The sequence below is a fragment of the Numenius arquata genome, chromosome 24, assembly GCF_964106895.1.
Source record: "Numenius arquata chromosome 24, bNumArq3.hap1.1, whole genome shotgun sequence".
In the NCBI taxonomy this organism is placed as follows: Eukaryota; Metazoa; Chordata; class Aves; order Charadriiformes; family Scolopacidae; genus Numenius; species Numenius arquata.
The window spans coordinates 209106-229993 of NC_133599.1; the positions used below are offsets into that span (position 1 = coordinate 209106).

A 20888-nucleotide genomic window follows, 5' to 3' on the forward strand; every position below is an offset into this window, starting at 1 on the left:
TTTAAATACGCTCCACGGGGGGAGCCGAGCCGCGGGGCGCGTGCTGCTGAGGGGGGAGGCTGCTCGCGCGCCGCAGCCCTCTGCGCGCGCCCCCGCAGTCAGCCGCTGTGGCGACGCGCATGCGCAGCAGGCGGGCGGCCGTGTGCGCAGGCGCGGCCCCGCCCGCGGTCTCGCGAGAGGCCGGGTCTGTTCCTACGTGCGGTGCCGTGCTGCTCATGGCGGCGCTGGAGCGGGGGCGCTGAGCTGTTGGGGTGAGTACAGCGGGCGGCGGCCGCCGCGGCTCCCGGCGCCGCCCGGGTCGCGCCCGCGACGCTGAGGGGACACGGCGGCCCCTGGGAACCGGCGGAGGAGGCAGAGGGCACCTCTGGGCCCGGCCCCTGTGTACCGCCCGTCGCGGCGAGGTAAAGGCGCCCACGGCCTCCCCTCGGCTGCGCGGAGCGCGGGGGGCGAGTGGGTGCCCGCCCGGGAGGCCGCCGCCGCCGCCGCCGCTGCGGACGGAAGTACCGGCAGTCGCGGGTGGCTGGGCCGCGGTGGCGTGCGCACTACGCTTCCCGGCGTCCTGTGGGGGGACGCGCCGCCGCCGGAGCGCTCAGGGCGGGGGCGCTCCCCGGCCGCGAGGGCGGGGCCGTGGCCGCGCTGGAACTCGCTTTCCCGGCGCGCTGCGCGGCCTGGCGGCCGCGGGGCTGCCTGGGGCCTGCAGGCCATCGGGCGGCGGGCGGGCCGGGGGTGGTGCCGCGGAGACTACGGGTCCCGGCAGGCCGCGGGTGGGGCCCCGGCGCGGGGGCTCCTGGGGGCGGACTGCGGCTCCCGGCGTGCCACGCGCGGCCCCGCCCGGCGCGGGGACTAGGCCCCGTCCCTTTGTGTGCGGGGGAGCGGCCGCCATCGCCCCCCTTTGTGTGCGGGGAGGGCGGCCGGGCGGCTACTCCCTCCACCAGGCCTGCCCTGACCCCAGGCCGGGAAGCGGCGGCGCCCGGCGCGGCCCCCCTGCGCCTTTGCGCTGTCATAGCGTAGGCCTCGGCCGTGGGCCGGCTGCCCCCCGCCGCCGGCAGCCCCCGCTCCAGCGCCGCTGGCCGCGGCCGCTGGCACCGCCCCTCGGCCGGGCCCGCCGCCCCGCTCCGCGGCCACCATCTTGCTGCAGGGCCGCCGCTGGCCCAGCCGCAGGCCCCGGCGGAAGGCCTGCGGCGAGTCTGCCGGTCTGGGGCCCGCTTTCTGTCGTCTGCAGTAATAACCAGCACAGGGTGCTTTCCCAAGCCCCAGGCCCGGTAAAAGAAACCGGATTTTTCGGATTAATGTTTTTTTAAATGATTCCATGTGTATACGTGTCTTTACAGATGTCCTTGGAAGATGTTTAACTTTTTGTTTTCCTATAGATGTGGTTTTTATTTTATGTAAAAGTGGCATCACTAATCTAGTGAATGTTAGTAGCTGATTGCATAGCTGTCATTTATTGTTTGGGGTGCTCAAAGAGCAAGTGTTCAGCACTGCTTTCCAGTATTCATCTGAAATAATACGCAAGAGCTTTATCTCCAAGTAACATCTAATAGTTGTGTTGTACGTGCATACCGAAAATATAAAGTGTAATTTTTATTAAATTTCATCTTATTCATGTAAGAGATGGCTATTTCTAGAAGCATGTGTTCTAATCCAGTAAAATACATGTTCTTCCAGTTACCTCTTTTTGTGAAGAGAATGGTAAACAAAGCAGTGTAACCCAGCAAGTTCTACTGTTAGGCTGTATAGATGGTTTCCAGCTGTGAACAGCTTTGTGTGAGTTACTGTCATTGACCAAAATTTGTGTCTGAAAGACTTCAAGAACAGGACTTGTACAGCTCTTCCCTGTCTTTTCATTAATCCTTTCAGCTGTAAATATACAAATGCAGAACCCAGTGTGACTTGGGAGCTGGGTAGCTGCTTAGGCTGTTTACAGTTTGGAGGAGTATTTATAGTAGCTGAATTAAAAAGTAAGAATTTGAGGCAGACACGCACAGTAAGAGTTTTGTTTGTTGATTGTTTTTTTTTTTTTTACTTGAGTTATGCTTGCTTGATAACCCCATTTTTTATAATTACTGAAGTGTAGTAAACCAATCTTGTTATCACATTGAACTGACGTTTAAGGCAAAAGCTTATGCCTTATTCCATTACCTGAAAAAATTAGCTTTAGTCATCTTTGGGCAGAAGAGGTGTTTTGATTATTCTGTTAAAATTTAGTGTAGTCTGTGCACAGAAAAATGAGAAATGTAATGTGATACAAGTTACAGCTCTTGTAGAACTCTAATAATATTAGTCTAATTAGATGAGGGAGAAGTACATGAATAAGAAGTGTCTTTGTGCAGTTCCCCTGGTACAGTGAATGCCTCCTTCATTTCTCCTGAACTTGGTTCGGGGGATGCTCATTTGAGATGTGAAATGCTGCCCAAAAAATAGTACTATCCTGAAAGAGATCGTGGTAACAGTTGCCTGAATGTAATACAGACGTATGTGAAAAGTCTAGTGATCCTGTTATTTTTGCACTAGCTTTGTGTTTTCTGATTTTTTTTAAAAGTTTTTTTTTTTTTCAATTGAATCTTTCACTGCAAACCTTTCATACCAGATACTGATTTGTGCAGCCCTCATCCATTTTCTTACCTAGTCTCATTCATGTATATATAGTGGTCTGACAAGAAAACTTGGTCAGCAGAAAGTTTTTCAGAGTAGTGACTAAAGGAAGATCCTTCATCTGGAGGAGAAGTCATTGAAATAAAGACTTTTGTGAAAACTGGGTGATGAGTTTGCATGCAGCCATTGTGTCCTTTTGGGGTTTAGAGTTCTTACTTGTCATAGCTGACTGCAGTCAGCATTTTCACTGTGATGAGAGTTAAATTTCTTTGTATTCATGTTTCAGTCACTTAAGTTGACTTTTTCAAGTTCACTAAAGGGAATTCAAAGCTCAATGCAAATTGTGAAGTTCACTTTCCCACCATAGTGGAGAAATAGGCTTTGTCCATGTTTTTGCTCATTTGGTGTGGGACTTGTCGAGTGACTTGGGAAAGAGTTGTGCTCTGATGCTTCATACCTTTAGATTACTGCATAACATGCAAGTTTATCCATAGGTTCATAGCTGTGCTGCATCTTAGCAACTTTTGTCCACAAAAATGTTACCACTTTTTTTTTTTTTCTCTATATGTATTGAGTTAACAAACTCAAATCAAAACTTGGTTTTATTTCTCAAAAAAAAAAAGCTTCTGTTTCTATAATGTTTCAGTTTAATGTGGTAGGTGGCAATTTGTCTAAATTGCTTTCTCATGAAAATGCAAAGTGGTTCTGGAAAACTTTAGGAAGGAATTATTATCTAGTTACTGTTGCAGAGGTGTCTCTCTTACGTTATCTACACAAATATTATCTATACGTAATCAATATTTTGCAAACAGTGTTTTAAGAAGTCCAGAGAATGGCTCTGCAGTTATTGTACATGCTGTGCCAGGGTGCGTATGGTCTGTGTAGAACAGATGTACAGCATCTGTACATATAATTGAGAAATTTATTTGTGTACAAAGCTAAAGGTGCTTCAGGTATTGCTAGTCCTTGACTTACCTTTTGGAAGAAAAATTGTCAGGAAGTTCTAATTCCCACACAAACATAAACCCTATTGCTACTCTGAAGGTCTGTGCAAGCACTTACTAATTAAATTATGAGATGGCACCCACATAAAATTACTGGTAGGAGGACTAAGACTTGCATTAAATGATGTTGCTATTCATCAAAATGAAGTTGCTCTTTTAATTTTACAAATTGGGACTTTTCCTGAAATGCCTAACTGCATCTGAAGAGTTTAAAATTGAAAATACCATATCACTGGCTTGGAGTTTCTTGGAAAACAAAACTGAAAATGAGAATGCCAAATATATGTGTAAAACAGTCTTTCCTAGCGTGGATCAAACCTACAGTATTAAGGTAGAGGAAATGCACCTGTTTGTAGGAACACCTATGACTGATGGATAATTTATTTTAAGGTGATACTTAGTGTGTGTGTCTCTTTCCTTTCTCCAGTATGAAGTGGAACAGAACAGAATTTACCACCTGAAACTGCTGCTTCAAGTTCAGATCAGGAAAAGAATATACCACATCGTAACAACAACTCAAGACCAAAGAAGAGGAAACTTACACTGAAGATACAAGGCTTGATCTGAAACAAGAAGTTTGTGCCTACTCAACAGCTTCAAAAGAGCACGTCCCAACGCTGCTAATAGTCTTTGTTTTCTCCAGTGCTGTATTGAAACTGCCCAGGGCAGCAGCGCTTGTTCTCTATTAGCTTGATATATCACGTTCTCTTGCTTTCTTTCTCTCTTTTTTTCCTCTTTCTCTCTTTCTTTCTTTCTTTTTTTTAAATAATAACAGTCTTCATCTTTAGAAACTTGTGCTGAAACAGAAGAATCGGCTAATACTACTGAAAGTGCAATATTTGAATATCACTGCGAGGTTGGTACATATGTTATAAAGAGTTATATATATTTCTAAATTTAAGTTGTCAATAGAGGGTGTGAGTTTTGTTAGGGTGGTTTTTTTTAGCAGTTATTTGCTGTTATGTTGGTTTACTAGAAGTATGCTAAATTAATAGTACCTGCAATATGGTTCTATTTAACAATACTTACAGTCCTAGACAGCTGGTTATTAACGTTTCTCTCCTCCAGTAACAGTAGTGTTGTGGTACCAATCCCCCCCCCCCCTTTTTTTTTTTTTTCAAATAACCTCCATTTAGTCATCTTTAAACCTTACTGCACAGTTTGTTTTTCTTCCTCTGAGTATGTGTACTGGTGGGGTTCACAGTTCTTACTCTTGTGAACGGACAGGTCAGCTGTTGGGAGCGGACAGCACAGGCAGGTAGTCATCATGATACAGTATATAACTGTGTTATGGTAGGTCCAAGCAAGTATTGTTTTACATTAATAGCTTATTACTAGAAATTTCTTAAAGTTTTATGACAGTACTCCTGGTCATAGGTATAAATAGACTTTGTGTTTGATTTTTTTTTTTTTGTTGTGTTCTGTTATAACATTATGCTTGAACAGGTCTAGGAATATGACAAGCATTTGGAAAAGCTGCCAATGTTATCGTGTCTCTCTCTCTCTACAGCAAATCTTAGTGCCACCCTGAGGAGTGTGTTTTTGTTTGCACTTAAATTGTCAGGCTTTAGATGATTAATGATGCGCTCTTTGTGCTATACTACTAATACTCCTTTAAACTCAAACTGTTCAAATGGTATCATGCAATGGTAGTCCTTGAGGAAGAGATTACAGCAGTGTGGTTTTCTAATCCTAGAACAGGCTATTCTGAACTTGATTTTTAGGTAGATTTTTGTCGTTTTCTGTATGTGATATACCTTTAGTAGCAGTCGTTACTTAATTTCTGTGGCAGGGGTGTGTGTGTTGGTGTACTTACCTTGCATTAGAGATGTGATGTGGGCATTTTGTAAACGACTCACAAAAAGCATTTGTCATGCTGATTTGAGCTTTCAGAATGGGTTAATGGTCTTGCCTATTCTCCTGGGAAAAGGTATAATAATGTATCATTTTCCTTTTTCCCAGCCAACCTACTTGCAGGACCAATTTATTTTTGAAAATAATTTCAAAGTCTAGGATGGGTTAAAATCACACACTTCAACTGTTGCCTTTGCACAAAGACATCCTCTTGTGCATGGAATGTCCTGGGGCTTGCCTTCCTCAAAAGATGAAAGTTCATATACTGGAGTGGTGCTCTTTGATTGCTTTTAAACTGATTTCCAAATAGCATAATGAGACATGCCATAACGATACCTTTTTATACTTTGAGTAACCCAGTGTCTGTGTTGGAAAATGGTCATTCTTCTTACCCTAAGTTAATCAGATGTCTTTTATCTCCAATGAACATATTGCTGACTAACATGGAATCTCTTCTGCTTGGTGCAACAAGAAAGCAGAGAACAGATACAGTCTCATTCTGTTTCCAAAACAAATATGCTAAAAACTGCAGCAAGTAAAGCTCTCCAATACTGTATTTTAAGATGCATATTGACGGGGGGGTGTGTGCTTCAGTAGTCTTTTTTGAATGAAAGTGTTTGGTGAGGTATAATACATTTAAACTGATTTAATTGCTAACTTCTAAATGGAAATGGCTTGCTTTAAAAATGAGACTTGCACATCAAGCTGCCAATGAGTTAGTAAAGGGACTTGTGAATGTTTCAAGATTGAGTATGTGCCTTGAAAAGAGACAGCGCCTCCCTCTCCCCCCCAAAAAAAAGGAAAAAAAGTTTTAAAGGGTGTAAGTTAATTTAACAGTTCACGACAGCTTTTTTATTTTAATGCTGTTTTCAAGTTTTCTTAGTTTCTCTAGCACTTGAGCTCCTGTGCCACAGAAATGTTAGTTTAATTCTGGGTATTAATTCTATAACTGCAAAAATGTTTAAATACCTAAACCCATTTTTTTTTTTAGTATGAAAGACTGAACAAACAGGGGACAAACTTTGCAGGGTTGTGAACCTAGTTCTGTTGCTTCATAACCATTGCATTTTCATAATTACCTGTTTAATTTGGAAGAGCAGATACTTTAGGTATTTTCAGGCTCTGATGTGAAATAGCGAATGTAGGAGTACTTTGAGATATAATACTGAAGAAAGTCAGAAGTGTGTTTTGGTCAAAGCAAGCTTTATTTTGGGGCTGTGTTTCTGGGCTATTTTATACACGTTGCCTGTCTGAATTTTAAGGATTATTGTTTTACAGAAGCTTGACTGCTTTGGTGTTCTTACTCTATTTTAAAAATGGTTAGAATTCGCTTGTTACAATAACTTATACAAGCTCATTGTGTGTGTTATTCTGTTATGTGGACGTGAAGAAAGGAAACTTATTTTAAGTAATGTTTTTTGTGTTTCCCCCCACCGCCATGCTTTCTTTTAAACAGATGAGCTTTGATCCAAACCTTCTCCACAACAATGGACACAACGGGTACCCCAATGGTACTTCGGCAGCACTGCGTGAGACTGGGGTTATAGAAAAACTGCTGACCTCGTATGGATTCATTCAGTGTTCAGAACGGCAAGCCAGACTGTTCTTCCACTGCTCACAGTACAATGGCAACTTACAGGAGCTCAAAGTAGGAGGTAATTGGGCAACTTTCAGAGCTGCTTGACTGCATGAAAACAAGTCTCTTTCACTTGCTGTAGAAAATCCTTTTGCCTTGTGGCATGAACAGGTGCACGCTGTTGCTTCTGATGGGCTAAAGAAACAATTGAATTAAAAAATCTACCACTCCTGTAAAGGTCTCTCATCAGCACTAAAGCTTTGTACAGCTTATGTTAATGCAATTGTGGCCATCCTGGGAAAGGTGTGGTATTAGGTCAAACTTGTGTAACTGAGATGGAAGCAAGCACTTAGACTCTGGAATTATATACCTCATGTACGCTATTTCTTTTTTTCTAAAATTAGTTTGAAGGTGGACTGTTGTTTTTCAGAATAGGGAGGCTGCTACTTCATGCTACTAATTAATGTGTCAGTGAAGTTTCTGAACTGCTTAATGGCATATGTTATGTTGTCTGAACTTCAGTGTGAAGCCTGCTTTATAATATGTGTGTGTGTGTGTAATTATTGAGGGGCAAACCATTACAACAGAATAGTTCGTTAGCAGCAGGAGTGAATATGCAGGATAACCAGAGAAGTATTTGCAAATAGTGTGTCCTTCCTGGTAACAAAAGCACCAGAGTTTTACTTTGTGGTGTTTGGTTACAAGCGGTGAATTATGAAATGTAACAATTCAGTGATTTAAAAAACAACAAACACAAAACTCTGTAACGCCATTACCATGTTTGATTGTCTTGTAGATGACGTTGAGTTTGAAGTGTCTTCTGATCGCCGAACTGGAAAACCTATTGCTATTAAATTGGTGAAGATAAAACCAGAAATATTACCTGAAGAACGAATAAATGGACAAGTTAGTGCCTGTTTTCTATAGATGCATAATTTCCATCCTTTGCTCCAGTACTGAAGGCTAGATTCATTTAGCATGCATAGTAACTACATACAGTATTCAGTTACATTGAAAGATACTTCTCTTGTTCTGATAAAAATTCAGAGGTTCAGTTTGAGCTCTTACTGAGCTCCAGTCAGTTCTCACAGTCAATGGGTGTTCTGTAAGATTGAAACTGCAGCGTGGCATTCCCTGTCCCTGAGTGTGTAGTAGAGGATACTGAGATTCATTTTGTATTCAACAATGCTGCTCCTGAAATGACTAGCAATGGATTTTTTTTTTGACTGGTAGGTTGTGTGCGCTGTTCCTCACAATTTAGAGAGTAAATCTCCAGCTGCCCCGGGTCAGAGTCCAACAGGGAGTGTATGCTACGAACGTAATGGGGTAAAGCTTATGTATTTTACTTGAACTCTTCACTGATCCATCACTGTGGTCTATGAGCAAAAAAATTGATGCAATTTAATGTAGACATTTGACACGGCTAAGAACTGTAGTTCTTGGCCAAAAAAAAAGCATGCTTTAGTAATTAATACAAACAGAAATGTTAGCTTACTTGCTTTCATCTATGGAGAACTTTATATAGAGCCAAATAGTTGTTTTTCTCTTTTAAAACTTAATGAAGCTGGGTTATGTAATGTTCATGTGTCCCTATCTTTAACTTTCAAAGTTTAGAAATTGACATTTAAAGATGGCCACGTACGAACCTTTCATCTTAAGTTGCTTGTTACAGACTCATCAAAACAGCACGATGGAAAAAAGAATGTTTCTGCATGCCATGTTTGACCATTTTTTATTTTCTCACTAGATTAACTATTTAATAGCAAATATTGCTGTTAAACAAAACTGTGTTAATATTTCTTTGAAACAACTATTCTGCAAATAGACTAATATTAGTAACTGTTAATTTACAGGAAGTATTTTACCTGACTTACACCCCAGAGGATGTTGAAGGAAATGTACAGCTGGAAACAGGAGATAAAATAAACTTTGTAATTGATACAAACAAACAGTAAGTTGGTATTGCTTTTCTGAATTGATACTTTGTTTTAGTAGGCAGGCAGCAATTCATGCCTGTTCCACGAACTGAAATGACATTATGAAATATAAGCTTAATTTTTGCTCTAGTTTTGAGTTGTTTCAGGTTTCCTCTGTTTATTTTTTTTTTTTCCCCTCCAGTACTGGTGCTGTAAGTGCTCGTAACATTATGCTATTAAAAAAGAAACAAGCCCGCTGTCAAGGAGTAGTCTGTGCCATGAAAGTAAGTGATGCTTTAGCTTTAAAGTGTCATTTGAAAATTAAATGCTATTCTGGAAACTGATAAGTAATGTATTTAGGGAGTTAAGAGCTATTAACAGTTTGGAGCTGGGGGTGTTAACTGGGTGAAACGATTTAAACAGCTAATCTTTGGAAGTCCCGTTTATTTCTGTTTGTATATTTCTTGTGGTAATCTGTTAGCTGTGTGCACTCATAAGTCTGCTATACTGGTATGTCATAGTTTTTCATTGTGTTTGATAGAACCTGTAAAATTTTGTCTTGGTATGCTAAGAGAACAGGCAATTTATTAAACACTTTGTTCTGTTCTTAGGAAGCCTTTGGATTTATTGAGAGGGGTGATGTCGTGAAGGAGATATTCTTTCACTATAGTGAATTTAAAGGTGACCTAGAAGCCTTACAGCCTGGTGATGATGTGGAGTTTACAATCAAAGACAGAAATGTAAGACGAAATCCAGTAAAAGCTGAAGACAAGATCCTAGGGCATAACTGGACAGCTATCTGTTTTCTTAAATTCACTTGTAAAAAAGAAGAAAAAGGGGGTGGGGGGAAGTTCATTGGAAAATGTCTGCTACCTTAGCTCTTCTGTATGGGTGTTTAACTGATTTTGTGCTTTTAGGGTAAAGAAGTTGCAACAGATGTCAGACTGCTGCCTCAAGGAACTGTCATTTTTGAAGATATCAGCATTGAACATTTTGAAGGAACTGTAACCAAAGTAATTCCAAAAGTACCCAGCAAAAACCAGGTGAATTTCAGTATTTACTTTAATTTATGTGAAATGTTGTATTGATTGTATTGAATTCCAGTCAAACAGTACAATTGTTCCCCCTTACCTGTAACAGTGATACATAAGCATTGTGCCAGAGTAAAGGAGTAAGCTTGTACTTAACCTGTAACAACCAACAGTAGCAGTCGCAGTGTGCAGTTTTTCTAAAGGTTATAAAGAGCAAGAATTAGGGCAGTGGTACGTTGGGGAGCGTGTGTTTTCTTTAATGTTTCAAATACTTTCCATTGAATTTTGTGGGTTTAGGATATATCTTTAAGGCAAAAGCATAGGGAAAAGGGGAGAAAATATTTGCTGGAATAATCCTGATTTATAGATTTCTGTGAGCATTAACAGTTAATGAGTTTTTGGAGGAAAACTTGGCTTTGAGGACAGAGTATACACAAGCACTTCCCTTAAGGTTTTAGATGAGTCTGCATTGTTGTTTTGGGAAGGTTTGGGGTCAGGTTTTTTGTGTGTTTTGAACACTTAATAAGAAAGACACTTCCTTTTAGAAGTGTTCTAAGTATGGTTATAAATCTAATTCTTGAAATAGAGTCTTAATTTCTTTGGTAATAAGTGCTTGGTGCTTAAAAAAAACCAACAACCACAATCAAACAGCAAGAGCAACAACAAAACCGAAAACCAAACAAAAAACCCCAACCACCACCACCAAAAATGACCTTACATTTGGCTATGGACAGTAAAATAGATCAGGAGTGGTATAAATTAGGGGTAGTGGTCTGAGTCTTGCAGCTGTTTGGTGCCATCCGTACTTCTGTTAGCATTAGTATTTTGCCAGCTATTCTGTCTGCAGTTATGGTGAGTGGTGTAGGTGAACTAACTTTCCCTGTTGGGTTTTCTGTCTGCTAGAGTGATCCATTACCTGGCCGCATCAAAGTCGATTTTGTGATTCCTAAAGAACTTCCATTTGGAGACAAAGATACAAAATCCAAGGTGACCTTGCTGGAAAGTGACCACGTTCGATTCAATATTTCAACAGACAGACGTGACAAACTGGAACGAGCCACCAATATTGAGGTTCTCCCCAATACTTTCCAGTTTACTAATGAAACTAGGGAAATGGCAAGTATCTATCTTTAAAATTTTAACTGTTGAGGGGAAATCAAAGTAAAACAAGGGGGGGTGTGTTGTCTTAAACAATGATTTAATGTGAAAATCAGTAATGTCTTCCATTGCCTTTTCCAAAATCCAGTCCTCAGATGTACACTTCAAAGTTCAAAAGTGCTTAAGTGGTATAAAAGTCAGAATTAATGCTGTGCGTCTTTCCTTTAAAAGAATAAAAAGTTAACTACTGAGTAAATGAAATCGTATTAGAAAATTAGACCTTGATTGGCCCTTTTGGTTTGCATTGCTAGCTGATTATAGCAGACAGAAGTAATGCGATCTTGAACTATTAATTTAAAAATTCAAACGCTTGAGTCTAAATAGATAACTACTCATGTTCCTTGGGAAAGCTGGAAGAACCTGGGGCTGCTGTGGTTCAGGTAGTGAAAAGCCTTAGATTTCAGAGGAGGTACTGTGTGCAGCTCTTGGATTTCATGGTTTTTGACCAATCCCTCGCTCTGAGGGTCCAGCAGAAGGATAGTGAAGAGCTGCGTTCTGTCACGTGCAGAAACCTCTTTGTGGCTTACAGGGACTAAGATGGATGTGGGTGTGCTAATCGGTGTTAAAGAATATCTTTCATTCCTGTAATTTAGTATTTTGGTTTTGTTCCAACTAGACTGTACGTTTGCCTTTTCAATTGGAGTCCAATTACAGTGCTATCACCTCGGTATGCTGTGAATTAAGGACCCTTTGCTTTAAGAAAACCACTGAGCTTTGACTTCAGCCTCTCAGTTCTTGGCATTCTACCTTACAGACTTCTTATATTCCTACTCTGGCTAGATACATTTGCCCTCCTGAATTGAGCTGTCATTGAAGTGACAAGTGTTGGCTCCTTCTAGAAAGGTTAGCTGATCTTCCTGAGTTTGTGAAAACTGTATAAGAGAAGAATGTTCCTAAAGGTGGAAAGTATCTTTGCATTGTCATTCAGATCCTATAAACCTTCCCTGAGACTCGTTAAAGGCTCTGTAGTAACTGAGTTGAACTGAGTATGTTCGTGAGCTCAATACCTCTGGCGTGATCTGGTACTAGTTCTTATGAACTTGAGTAATGAACTCTTTCAGCAAGTTTAAGGAGGCTTTTTCTTAAACAGCAGTCAGGGTGAGAAATGGATTTGTCATTCAGCATTCCTTTTCTAGTGATTACCAGGAAGGCCACTAAAATATTCCGAAACACGATTACTGTAATATGCATCAATGGATATGGTGGTCTTAGAAAACTTCTTTGTTAGAAAGGTTTTTAATTTCTTCATTTGTGTCTGGAAGCCTGATGGGTTTTCTCTTCCCTTCAACCACTGGTTTTATTTCCTTTTTATGTAGGTTCGTGTGTGTGTGTGTGTGTGTGTATGTGTTTATGTATGTATTATATATATTTGTATAGATGATGCATGTATTTGTAGAGTTACCCCCTTCCAGACTGTGTTCTCAGTGTAGTAGTAATGTCAGATTCTTTAACTGTAGTCCTTCTTGTTAATGGCTTAAATTAATCTTTTCCACTTCATAACAATTTAAGTAGAGAAACTAGGTAAGTACGACTTGTTTGCATTTCAGGTTGACCACAGCTGTTAGCACTGCAGTTTGTGAGAAAGCATATTGCATATGCCAAGAAGTGTATTCGTAGAGCTCAGGCCTTGTTTTCGGATCGTTACATTCTCCACAGACAGATGTGGAGAACCTGCAGACAGATGTCGCATACTGGTAGTAAAACTCTAATTGTCCATTTGACTATTTTCAGGGTGTGATTGCTGCAATGAGAGATGGCTTTGGCTTCATTAAATGTGTGGACCGGGACGCTCGCATGTTCTTTCACTTCAGTGAAATTATGGATGGAAATCAACTCCATATTTCTGATGAAGTAGAGTTCACTGTTGTTCCTGTAAGTGAGATTAATACTTTTCCTTTAAAAGGTAAGATTTCACAAATATGTGCAGTCTGTCTAAAATCTGATCCATCTTGTTTTTCAGGATATGCTGTCTGCCCAAAGAAATCATGCTATAAGGATTAAAAAACTTCCAAAGGGCACGGTTTCTTTCCACACCCAATCAGATCACCGTTTTGTGGGCACTATAGACAAAGAAGCCACTCCAGCCAAAGCCACTAGCCCAAATAAAGGCAAAGAGAAGGTAATGCTGCTCTTCTGCTTTTGAAGTACCTGTTCTATGTTCCCAGCTTTGGAGAATGAGGCTGCTTTCTTAGAATCTGTAATGCAACTTTTTGAAGCGCTGTTCATCCTGTATGAATGTGAACTACATTGAATAGCTAATGACAGCAGTCAGTGAAATTAACTTGTGTGGAACTAGATAATAAAAGCATCGTTAGTGATCATGGTGTTGAGGGTAATTTCCAAGAACTTGATGCGAAGTTTCTTTCTACTTCCTACTATATATGATACAAGATAGAATTGGTTAAAATTAAATTTCTAGGGCTGGAGGAAAACCTCTGTTGTTTTGTCATGCTGTTTTAAACGTTCCCAGAATAATTAAACTTCCATTCAATACTTAACTGGAAGTGGTGGTAATACTTTCTTTAAAAATATTGTCTAATATCATTTAAAGCGTCTTACTCAGAGTTGATGGCTTTGTTGTGTTTTTCACCAGTTACCGAGCAGTTAGTGAAAAAACACTGTGACTCAAATGAGCAGTACTTGAATTGTACGTAGTAAAGTTGTTTGCTTACAAATAAGACACCTATTGCTGAATTGTAATGTCTTGTTTTTAGGAAGCTGAGGATGGAATAATTGTTTATGATGACTGTGGAGTAAAATTGACCATTCCTTACCAGGCCAAGGATGTGGAAGGATCTGCTAATCCCCAGATAGGAGATAAGGTAAGTATACCATTAGGAAATACTTTTCTGTGCATTGTGAGATGTGAGCTGCTTTTTTTTTTCCTTGTTACTGGATTTGTTCCCCCTTTTGGAACAAATGAAGGATAAGACGTGCGTAATGTCAGCCATTTCTTTTCTTTTGTCCTAGGTTTGAGTGGCTTAATCTTCTCTAAAACTAGAAAAATATCCTAATACCTGGTGATACACATAGGAAAAAAAAGTGTCTTAGTATGTAAATGATGCTTTTTAAATAAGGAATCTGTATCATTTAGATAGTAGACTCCGCTTCTGAATAATCAAGAGAAACTTACCATTGAAGACTTTGAGATGAATACTGAAGAGGGAGAATGTACCCTTATGGGCAAATTAGCCTGAGAGACAGTGGAAAGGGAGAAAGAGCTCAGAAATCTGGAAGAGCAGCCTGAAAACTGTCAGTGTTCAGGAGCCATGCTAGAAAGGCACTGATTACTGTTTTTTAAAAACCTGAAAGAAGTGAGCAAAGCTGGGTACATGCTCCCTGTGGGCCACTGGTGATGAGTGTAGTGAAAGGAGGTGAATCACATAAACAGAAAGGTTCTCATCTTACATGAGTAAAAGCAGCTGATGCTGTGGGCTGGCCTGCCTTGCAGATGTCACTGCTGCTCTTTGGAATGTTGTAAATGTCCATGACTGACAGGTGTTTATGGGAGAGCAGTGGCTAGAAAATGACTCTCCTGGAGAGCCTAGGTATTGATTAGAGCTACACACCTTTGAAATTAGTTGTTTCAGGTCTGGATTTTTTCGGTGGTGGTTGTGGTTTGTTTGGTTGGGTTTTTTTTCTTTCTAGTATTGATACGCTCCTCTTCAACAGGTTGAGTTCAGTGTTTGTGAAGTGAAGAGGACTGGTCTGCAAACAGCTGTTTCTGTCAGAATGCTTGGACGCAATTACAGCTCTAAGAGGCTTTTGGGATATGTGGCAGCCCTGAAAGATAACTTTGGATTTATTGAAACAGCCAATCATGATAAGGAGATCTTTTTCCACTACAGGTAAATGGCAATTTTATTATTACTATTTGTTTGTGTGTGTAGGCTGTTTTGTTTGGTTGGCGGGGGGGCAGGGTGGGGCGGAGTTTGGTAGGGTTGACTGTTAAACCCATTTGAACTTCACACACACACATATGTATGTGTGTGTATATATATGCTTAGGTGTCTCAAGTTCCATTTATTATCTCTGCTGGACTGGCTCGGGCTTTTCTGTTAGTCAGCAATCGGTGTTCTCTGCCCCTGAATCCCAGGCCAAAAAATGCAGTTGTATTGTGTCTTTGAAATGCTTCACTTTCTTGACAATGTGAGGTACTAAGCTAGTTAAATGTTTTCTGATCAACTTACGTAAATGTTGAATGAGCATCACTGTTGTCACGTAACTAAAACAAAATTGTATGTAATTCTATTCCTGTAGTGAATACTGTGGTGATATTGATAGCCTGGAACTTGGAGACACTGTTGAATACAGCTTGTCAAAAGGCAAAGGAAACAAAGTTAGTGCAGAAAAAGTGAACAAAACACATGCAGGTAAGGCTGTACCTGGTACTTTCTGCTTTTACAAGGCTCTTAGCAGGTGCTGATGGGTAGAGTTTGTTAATAATCTATTTACAGTTGGAGCTTAAACAAAGAGGATGATGCTTAATGTGGTGGTCATTGATTTGCTGAAAGCCGTTGCCTGTGTTTCCAGAGAACAGACAAGTACAGACCAAGAGTCCTGTAGACAGCAGCAACTCTGTGGATCTTTACTCTGTCTTGTTCAATTGGAGAGTTGTAAGAAGAGACCTGGCGGCAGAACGAGCCAAACTAGTAATTGCAGTAGTTTTCTGTGCCTCACAGAAGGAAAATTGCAGGAGGAATGCAGCTGGGGGTATTAAGGAGGCAAATTTGGAGGCAAAAAATGCATACGTAAAAGATTATTGAATGATTAAAGTGATCAGGGAATGGGAATGCAGTGGAAGAGTAGTAAAATATTTCAATTTGCTTTTCAAGTTCCATAGCCTCTAGTTTCATGAGAAACTAGTATTTTTCTACTTCCATGTTTGAACTGTCGGCGTGGTATTGATTAGAAAAGCTGTCATTACTTACAGCTGCCTTAAAGCTGTTCCAGTTTTACTGGCTGATAGTGCACTGCGTTAGGTGTCTTGCAGTGCAAACTACTGGCTGCTGCTCAATCTGAATCACTAATTAATTATTTTTAAAATAAAGAGTGACTGGAACATCCTGTCTTGCACTGTCTGTTTCTTTTCAGTGAATGGTATCACTGAAGAAGCTGATCCAACTGTTTACTCTGGTAAAGTAATTCGTCCTTTAAGGAGTGTAGATCCCACACAAACTGAATACCAGGGCATGATTGAAGTCATGGAGGATGGTAAGATTTGTTGCTTTTAAATTATAAGTGTTGCTTTCACAAATGCACAAGAAGCCTAGAAGTTTAATAAACTGTGAACAGAGGTGTTGAGGATTACATTCACACTACAGGCTATAGTAATACCACTAAGCTGACAGCAAAAGTATAATTTCTAATACTGGAAATAAATTTTAAACGTTCTCATATAGAAAAGGATGCCTCTCAGTTCTGCCTTGTACTTTTCCCTCCTCTAGGTGAGATGAAAGGAGAGTTCTACCCGTTTGGAATTGTTGGAATGGCAAACAAAGGTGACTGTCTGCAAAAGGGAGAGACAGTGAAGTTTCAGCTTTGTGTTCTTGGTCAAAATGGGCAGACGATGGCTGTGAACATCACGCCATTCCGCAGAGCCACAGTGGAATGTGTGAAAGATCAGGTGAGTGACTGCTGCTGCGAAACTGCTTGAGCAGATGAGAACCCACTCCAGCGCTTGAATCTGGGAAGCTTGTGCATAAGTGGATTGCTTTGTGCTCTGGTTCTAGGGACATAGGCTTCTGTAAGCCAAGTACTGCTTTATGCAAATCTGTGTAATGTGACTTGAGTGAAGGTGAACTCAGTGCTTGGTTTGGTGCTGGTGCGTTGGTGCTACTGGGCAGTTCCTGCTGTGGTTGATTATGAAGGACCTGGGTTTGAGATGTCCTAGAAATTAATCAAACTAGTTTCTGCTGAACAGGGCATTAAAAAGGGGTTTTAAAAAAGAAACAAAAGTGCGCATATGCTGCTTCTAGAGGAAGCTTTTTCACAGCATTAAGCAACTATAACAGTCCACCTGAAATGCGAAGACTGATAATTGCACTAGTTGGTTACCTCTCAGAATGTTTAGAAAATTAACTGCTGTGAATACTTTCTATTTTTATCGTTACTTTGCAGCACTAAGCTCTAGTCATTTATGGAGAGGCTAGATGAGTTTTGCTGGTTTGTGCATGAGTGGAATGGTAAATGGAAGTAACTGACTCCTTACACCAGCAAGAGAGTAAAAATGGGGTTGTTTCAAATGTGTGACTTTTAAAATGGAGTCTTAGAAAAGAGCACGCAGCAGTGCTCTTCTCAGTTTAATACAACTGCCAGGACTATGGCAGTTTTCAGAGCTTGTTCTATAGACTTTGGGGTTTAAATGTGACTTTACAAACCCAGGAAGAGTGCCTAGACTTCCAGAAGTATTGTTTCCAGACAGTGTAGAATTGCATTTCCTCTTCCATTGGGCACTTCAGAGTTTTTTTCTAGAAGTAGTTAAACTGCAATAATGAGTAACTCGTTGCATCTGTTTGGATCAAGAGGAAAGCAATAACTTTGTGATGTATTGGTTTTCAGTTTGGTTTCATTAATTATGAAGTGGGTGACAGCAAAAAGCTCTTCTTCCACGTCAAAGAAGTTCAGGATGGTGTGGAGCTGCAGGCTGGGGATGAAGTGGAGTTCTCAGTAATCCTGAACCAGCGCACAGGAAAATGCAGTGCCTGTAATGTGTGGCGTGTCTGGTGAGGATTTACAGTTAAAGTGATTTATTTTGGCTCGCTGTCCACATCGTGGTAGTGGGGTGTGTGCTGCTTCTAAACTGAGCTGGCTGTTCTGCAACGGGAGCGCTGAATTTCAGTCTCTCACCTGAGAACCGCCAGCACTTGTAGGGTGTCCAGTGCAGCAGCATAACTCTCAGCTCTTCTTAATTACAGATAGCTTGTTCTTTTTTAATCTCTTTTTAAGAAACTCCCCCCATAGCAAGAATTTGGATACAGCCTTTTGAGTAGAAATTAATTAATTGTGAAAACTGATGGTATGTAGTTGCTGACCTCTCTGGCCAGCATAATACATAGTGCTTCCGCCTGTTCCTTGAAGAGCAAGTTTCATTTTTAAATAGAAAAACAATGATGTTAGGCACTGTTCTTCTTTTTTCATTTCTTAATGGTGATGGTTATTTTTTTTTTGCTTCTGAACTACACATTTTGAAGACAACCGCTCAATTTCGATTTTGCTTAAGCTAGAGATAGTTTCCTGTTGCTGTAGAAGTGCTAACACTTAATTTTTTTTCTCCCAAAGTTCTGTCCTCATAATCTTCAGAGATGTTAATGCTATGCCATTATGTACTGGCAACTCATAAGCCTTTTATTGTTCCAGTTAAAGGTAGCAGAAATGTAGGAAATACTAATTACGTGTGTGTGAGAGTAAATGCAATGCCTCTACTCTCTAAAGAATACCCTTTGGAGAAGACTTGTTTTGAGCTACTGCTTTTTCAGACTCCTGTGTTTAAAGTAGTGGTTTTGAGGCAGATGTAGATGGTGTCATCCAGAAGGTCTGCTTTCGCATGAGACTGACTGTGCTAATGGACTATAAATCAATTAGCTTGTACAATCTCTGGAAAGTCATCAGTGCTCTGTGTGGTTGACTCTGTTACAGTGAAGGCGCCAAGGCTGTTGCTGCTCCGCGTCCTGATAGACTTGTTAATCGTTTAAAGAGCATTAATATGGATGATGCCAATGCTCCTCGTCTAACAGTTCTTCGTCAGCCTAGGGGACCGGATAACTCAAAGGTATGTAAGAGAGAGGCTGGCTTGCAGAATAACTGCAGTTCGTGTTTTAACTTTGATAACATAATAATGCTTCCTCTGTTGGCAGCCTAAACTGTTTGAAATGTGGTGTCTGCTTCCACAGTGAACTACTCGCCCACTGTGTGAGGCCAGGTTATTTTTGTGCAGCCAGGGGTGCTGTACCCTGTGTCAGTAAGGTATGCTGTGGTTTCAGAAGAGCACACAGTATAGGAGGAAGCAATTGCTTCCTGTGTTCTGGCCCATATGGCCATCTTGGTTTGCCTTTTCTTTCGTAAACCTCCTGCTCCTCTTCTCAGAGGTACTAGGGTGATAATCTTGGCTTTCACATAAGGTTCTGTCACCACTTGATAAGCAGGAGGAGTAAAGTGTCTGGAACCTGTGAAGTATCTAGGACTATAAAGAGCAATCGACAGAACCTGTTTTGTTACCATCTCTGTTGTTTCTGAGGGCAAATGAGGTTAACTAGACATGTGCTGATGCTGTACTTGGTTGGAACAGAACAGGTTTGCTTAAAACCATGATGCTGGAGCTAAAGGTTTGGTTTGTTTTCCTTGCAGGGATTTGGTGCAGAGAGAAAGATCCGTCAAGCTGGTGTTATAGACTGATCCACAAAACCCATACCCGATGTACGACTGAGTGGTGGGGGCTGGTGAAGGGTACTGAATATCTCCCTATTCATCCCTTCCTCCAAATTCTACGAAGCTATTACACCAGTTTTAACACCTTCTCATGTTATGTTTAAAATAAATTTATGAAACCATTTTAAAGTTATGCACAGTTGCATTCTGGAGAACTTAAGGTGGCGCCTTATAGTATCACATTTTAGAAGCTTGTTTTGAATGGTGCATTTAACGCAACTGGTAACTGCAAATCTACATTGCCTATGTGAGTAAACATTATAGACAGCTCTACCCGGGTAGACCTTATGGAATTCTGCACTACAATTATCTATGCTTTATCTTTGTTATTTTGGCCAAGGTATTACCATGCCTTAGTGCTCAGCAGCATTACGTCTTTCCTTCCAAGTGGAAGCGGAAGGCTCACTTCAGCTCACTCTGCTCCAATTGTGAGGACCGTACGAGGGCGGAAAAAGTTCAACTTTATATAAAATCTGCATGAACATTCAGATAACTTAAGTTGATGGCCAAATGTTACAATGTTTTCATATTTCATTTAACTTGAGTCCTTTAGCCAGCAAAGTTTATTAGAGCTCAATGAAAGTCTCTTTCTGGGGTAGATTTATTTTTGTAGCGTTCTGAAAGACGTGCAGTGCAGAATTTCATAAGGCTGAGGTGTGCCATCAGTGTGGTAATTTAAATATATTTAAAACAATGCACAAATCTGCTGCTGCTTAGAACACTGCAGCTTCTAAACCCAGTTTCTTTTACTGATTTAAATTTAAAACGAAAGAAGTTGTGCCTGAAGTGAATACATTTTTTTTTTTCTTTTTTTTTTTTTTTTGCAGCCGGCACCCAGTGTACTGTAAAAGAATAAATACTTAGGCTTTCCATAGCTGTATTGAGACTTTCATCAAGGTGAAATAGTTGATGTCTGTGTGCTTTCTTTTTTCCCCCCCTCCCTCTGCCCCTCCCTCCATTTCCCGTCACACTTTATCAAGCAAGAAAACGGAATGATTGGTCTAAGTATTACTTTAACCAAAAAGATCAGGAGTTACTTTCTTTGAATAGAGGGCAGTACTGTGGTTTTTTTTTTTTGGGGGGGGGGGGGTTTCATGTTACCTCTATTCTCAATTTAGGGTTTTCTTCTCTGGGAGATGCATTATCTTTGTAAAACAAACATTGCTTTCTCCAATTTTTTTCTGTTAATGGCAAAGAATGGAAATAGAATAAAGTTTTACTGATTTTGAAAAAAGCCTCATTCCTGGCCCTTGTCTTGCTTCCGGGGGGTGCCGCCCTTCGCCGCTGTCACGTGTCCGGAAGCGGCGGAGGCGCAGCGAGGTTCTTC

The 20888-nt window shown here is 40.9% G+C and overlaps 1 protein-coding gene across 4 annotated transcripts; it reads left to right on the top strand.

Annotated features, from left to right (window-relative positions):
- The first annotated feature begins 177 nt into the window (after positions 1 to 177).
- On the top strand, positions 178 to 20801 carry CSDE1 (cold shock domain containing E1). Of its 4 annotated transcripts, none has more exons than XR_012463638.1 (21): positions 183 to 251; positions 4027 to 4455; positions 6910 to 7108; positions 7826 to 7935; positions 8263 to 8355; positions 8883 to 8980; positions 9148 to 9229; positions 9557 to 9685; positions 9863 to 9988; positions 10880 to 11092; positions 12866 to 13006; positions 13095 to 13253; positions 13849 to 13956; positions 14807 to 14982; positions 15395 to 15507; positions 16229 to 16348; positions 16582 to 16760; positions 17696 to 17859; positions 18773 to 18905; positions 19481 to 19579; positions 20389 to 20789. XR_012463638.1 is itself a non-coding variant. In XM_074163192.1 (21 exons), exons 3-20 carry the CDS (start codon positions 6910 to 6912, stop codon positions 19526 to 19528), a joined length of 2391 nt encoding a protein of 796 aa, XP_074019293.1. In that variant the 5' UTR covers positions 183 to 251; positions 4027 to 4455; the 3' UTR covers positions 19529 to 19549; positions 20389 to 20800. The 4 variants fall into 4 exon arrangements, 3 of the variants coding, with proteins under 3 accessions (XP_074019292.1, XP_074019293.1, XP_074019294.1); XM_074163192.1 differs by having other exon boundaries at positions 19481 to 19549; positions 20389 to 20800; XM_074163191.1 differs by having other exon boundaries at positions 178 to 251; positions 19481 to 20801.
- Positions 20802 to 20888: the final 87 nt, after the last annotated feature.

Coding starts and splice junctions, on each gene's coding strand:
- CSDE1 (XM_074163191.1), top strand. CDS start 6,910: ATGAGCTTTGATCCAAACCTTCTCCACAACAATGGACACAACGGGTAC. Junction 8,981..9,147: donor GTAATTGATACAAACAAACA/GTAAGTTGGTAT, acceptor TTTCCCCTCCAG/TACTGGTGCTGTAAGTGCTC. Junction 9,686..9,862: donor TTACAATCAAAGACAGAAAT/GTAAGACGAAAT, acceptor TTGTGCTTTTAG/GGTAAAGAAGTTGCAACAGA.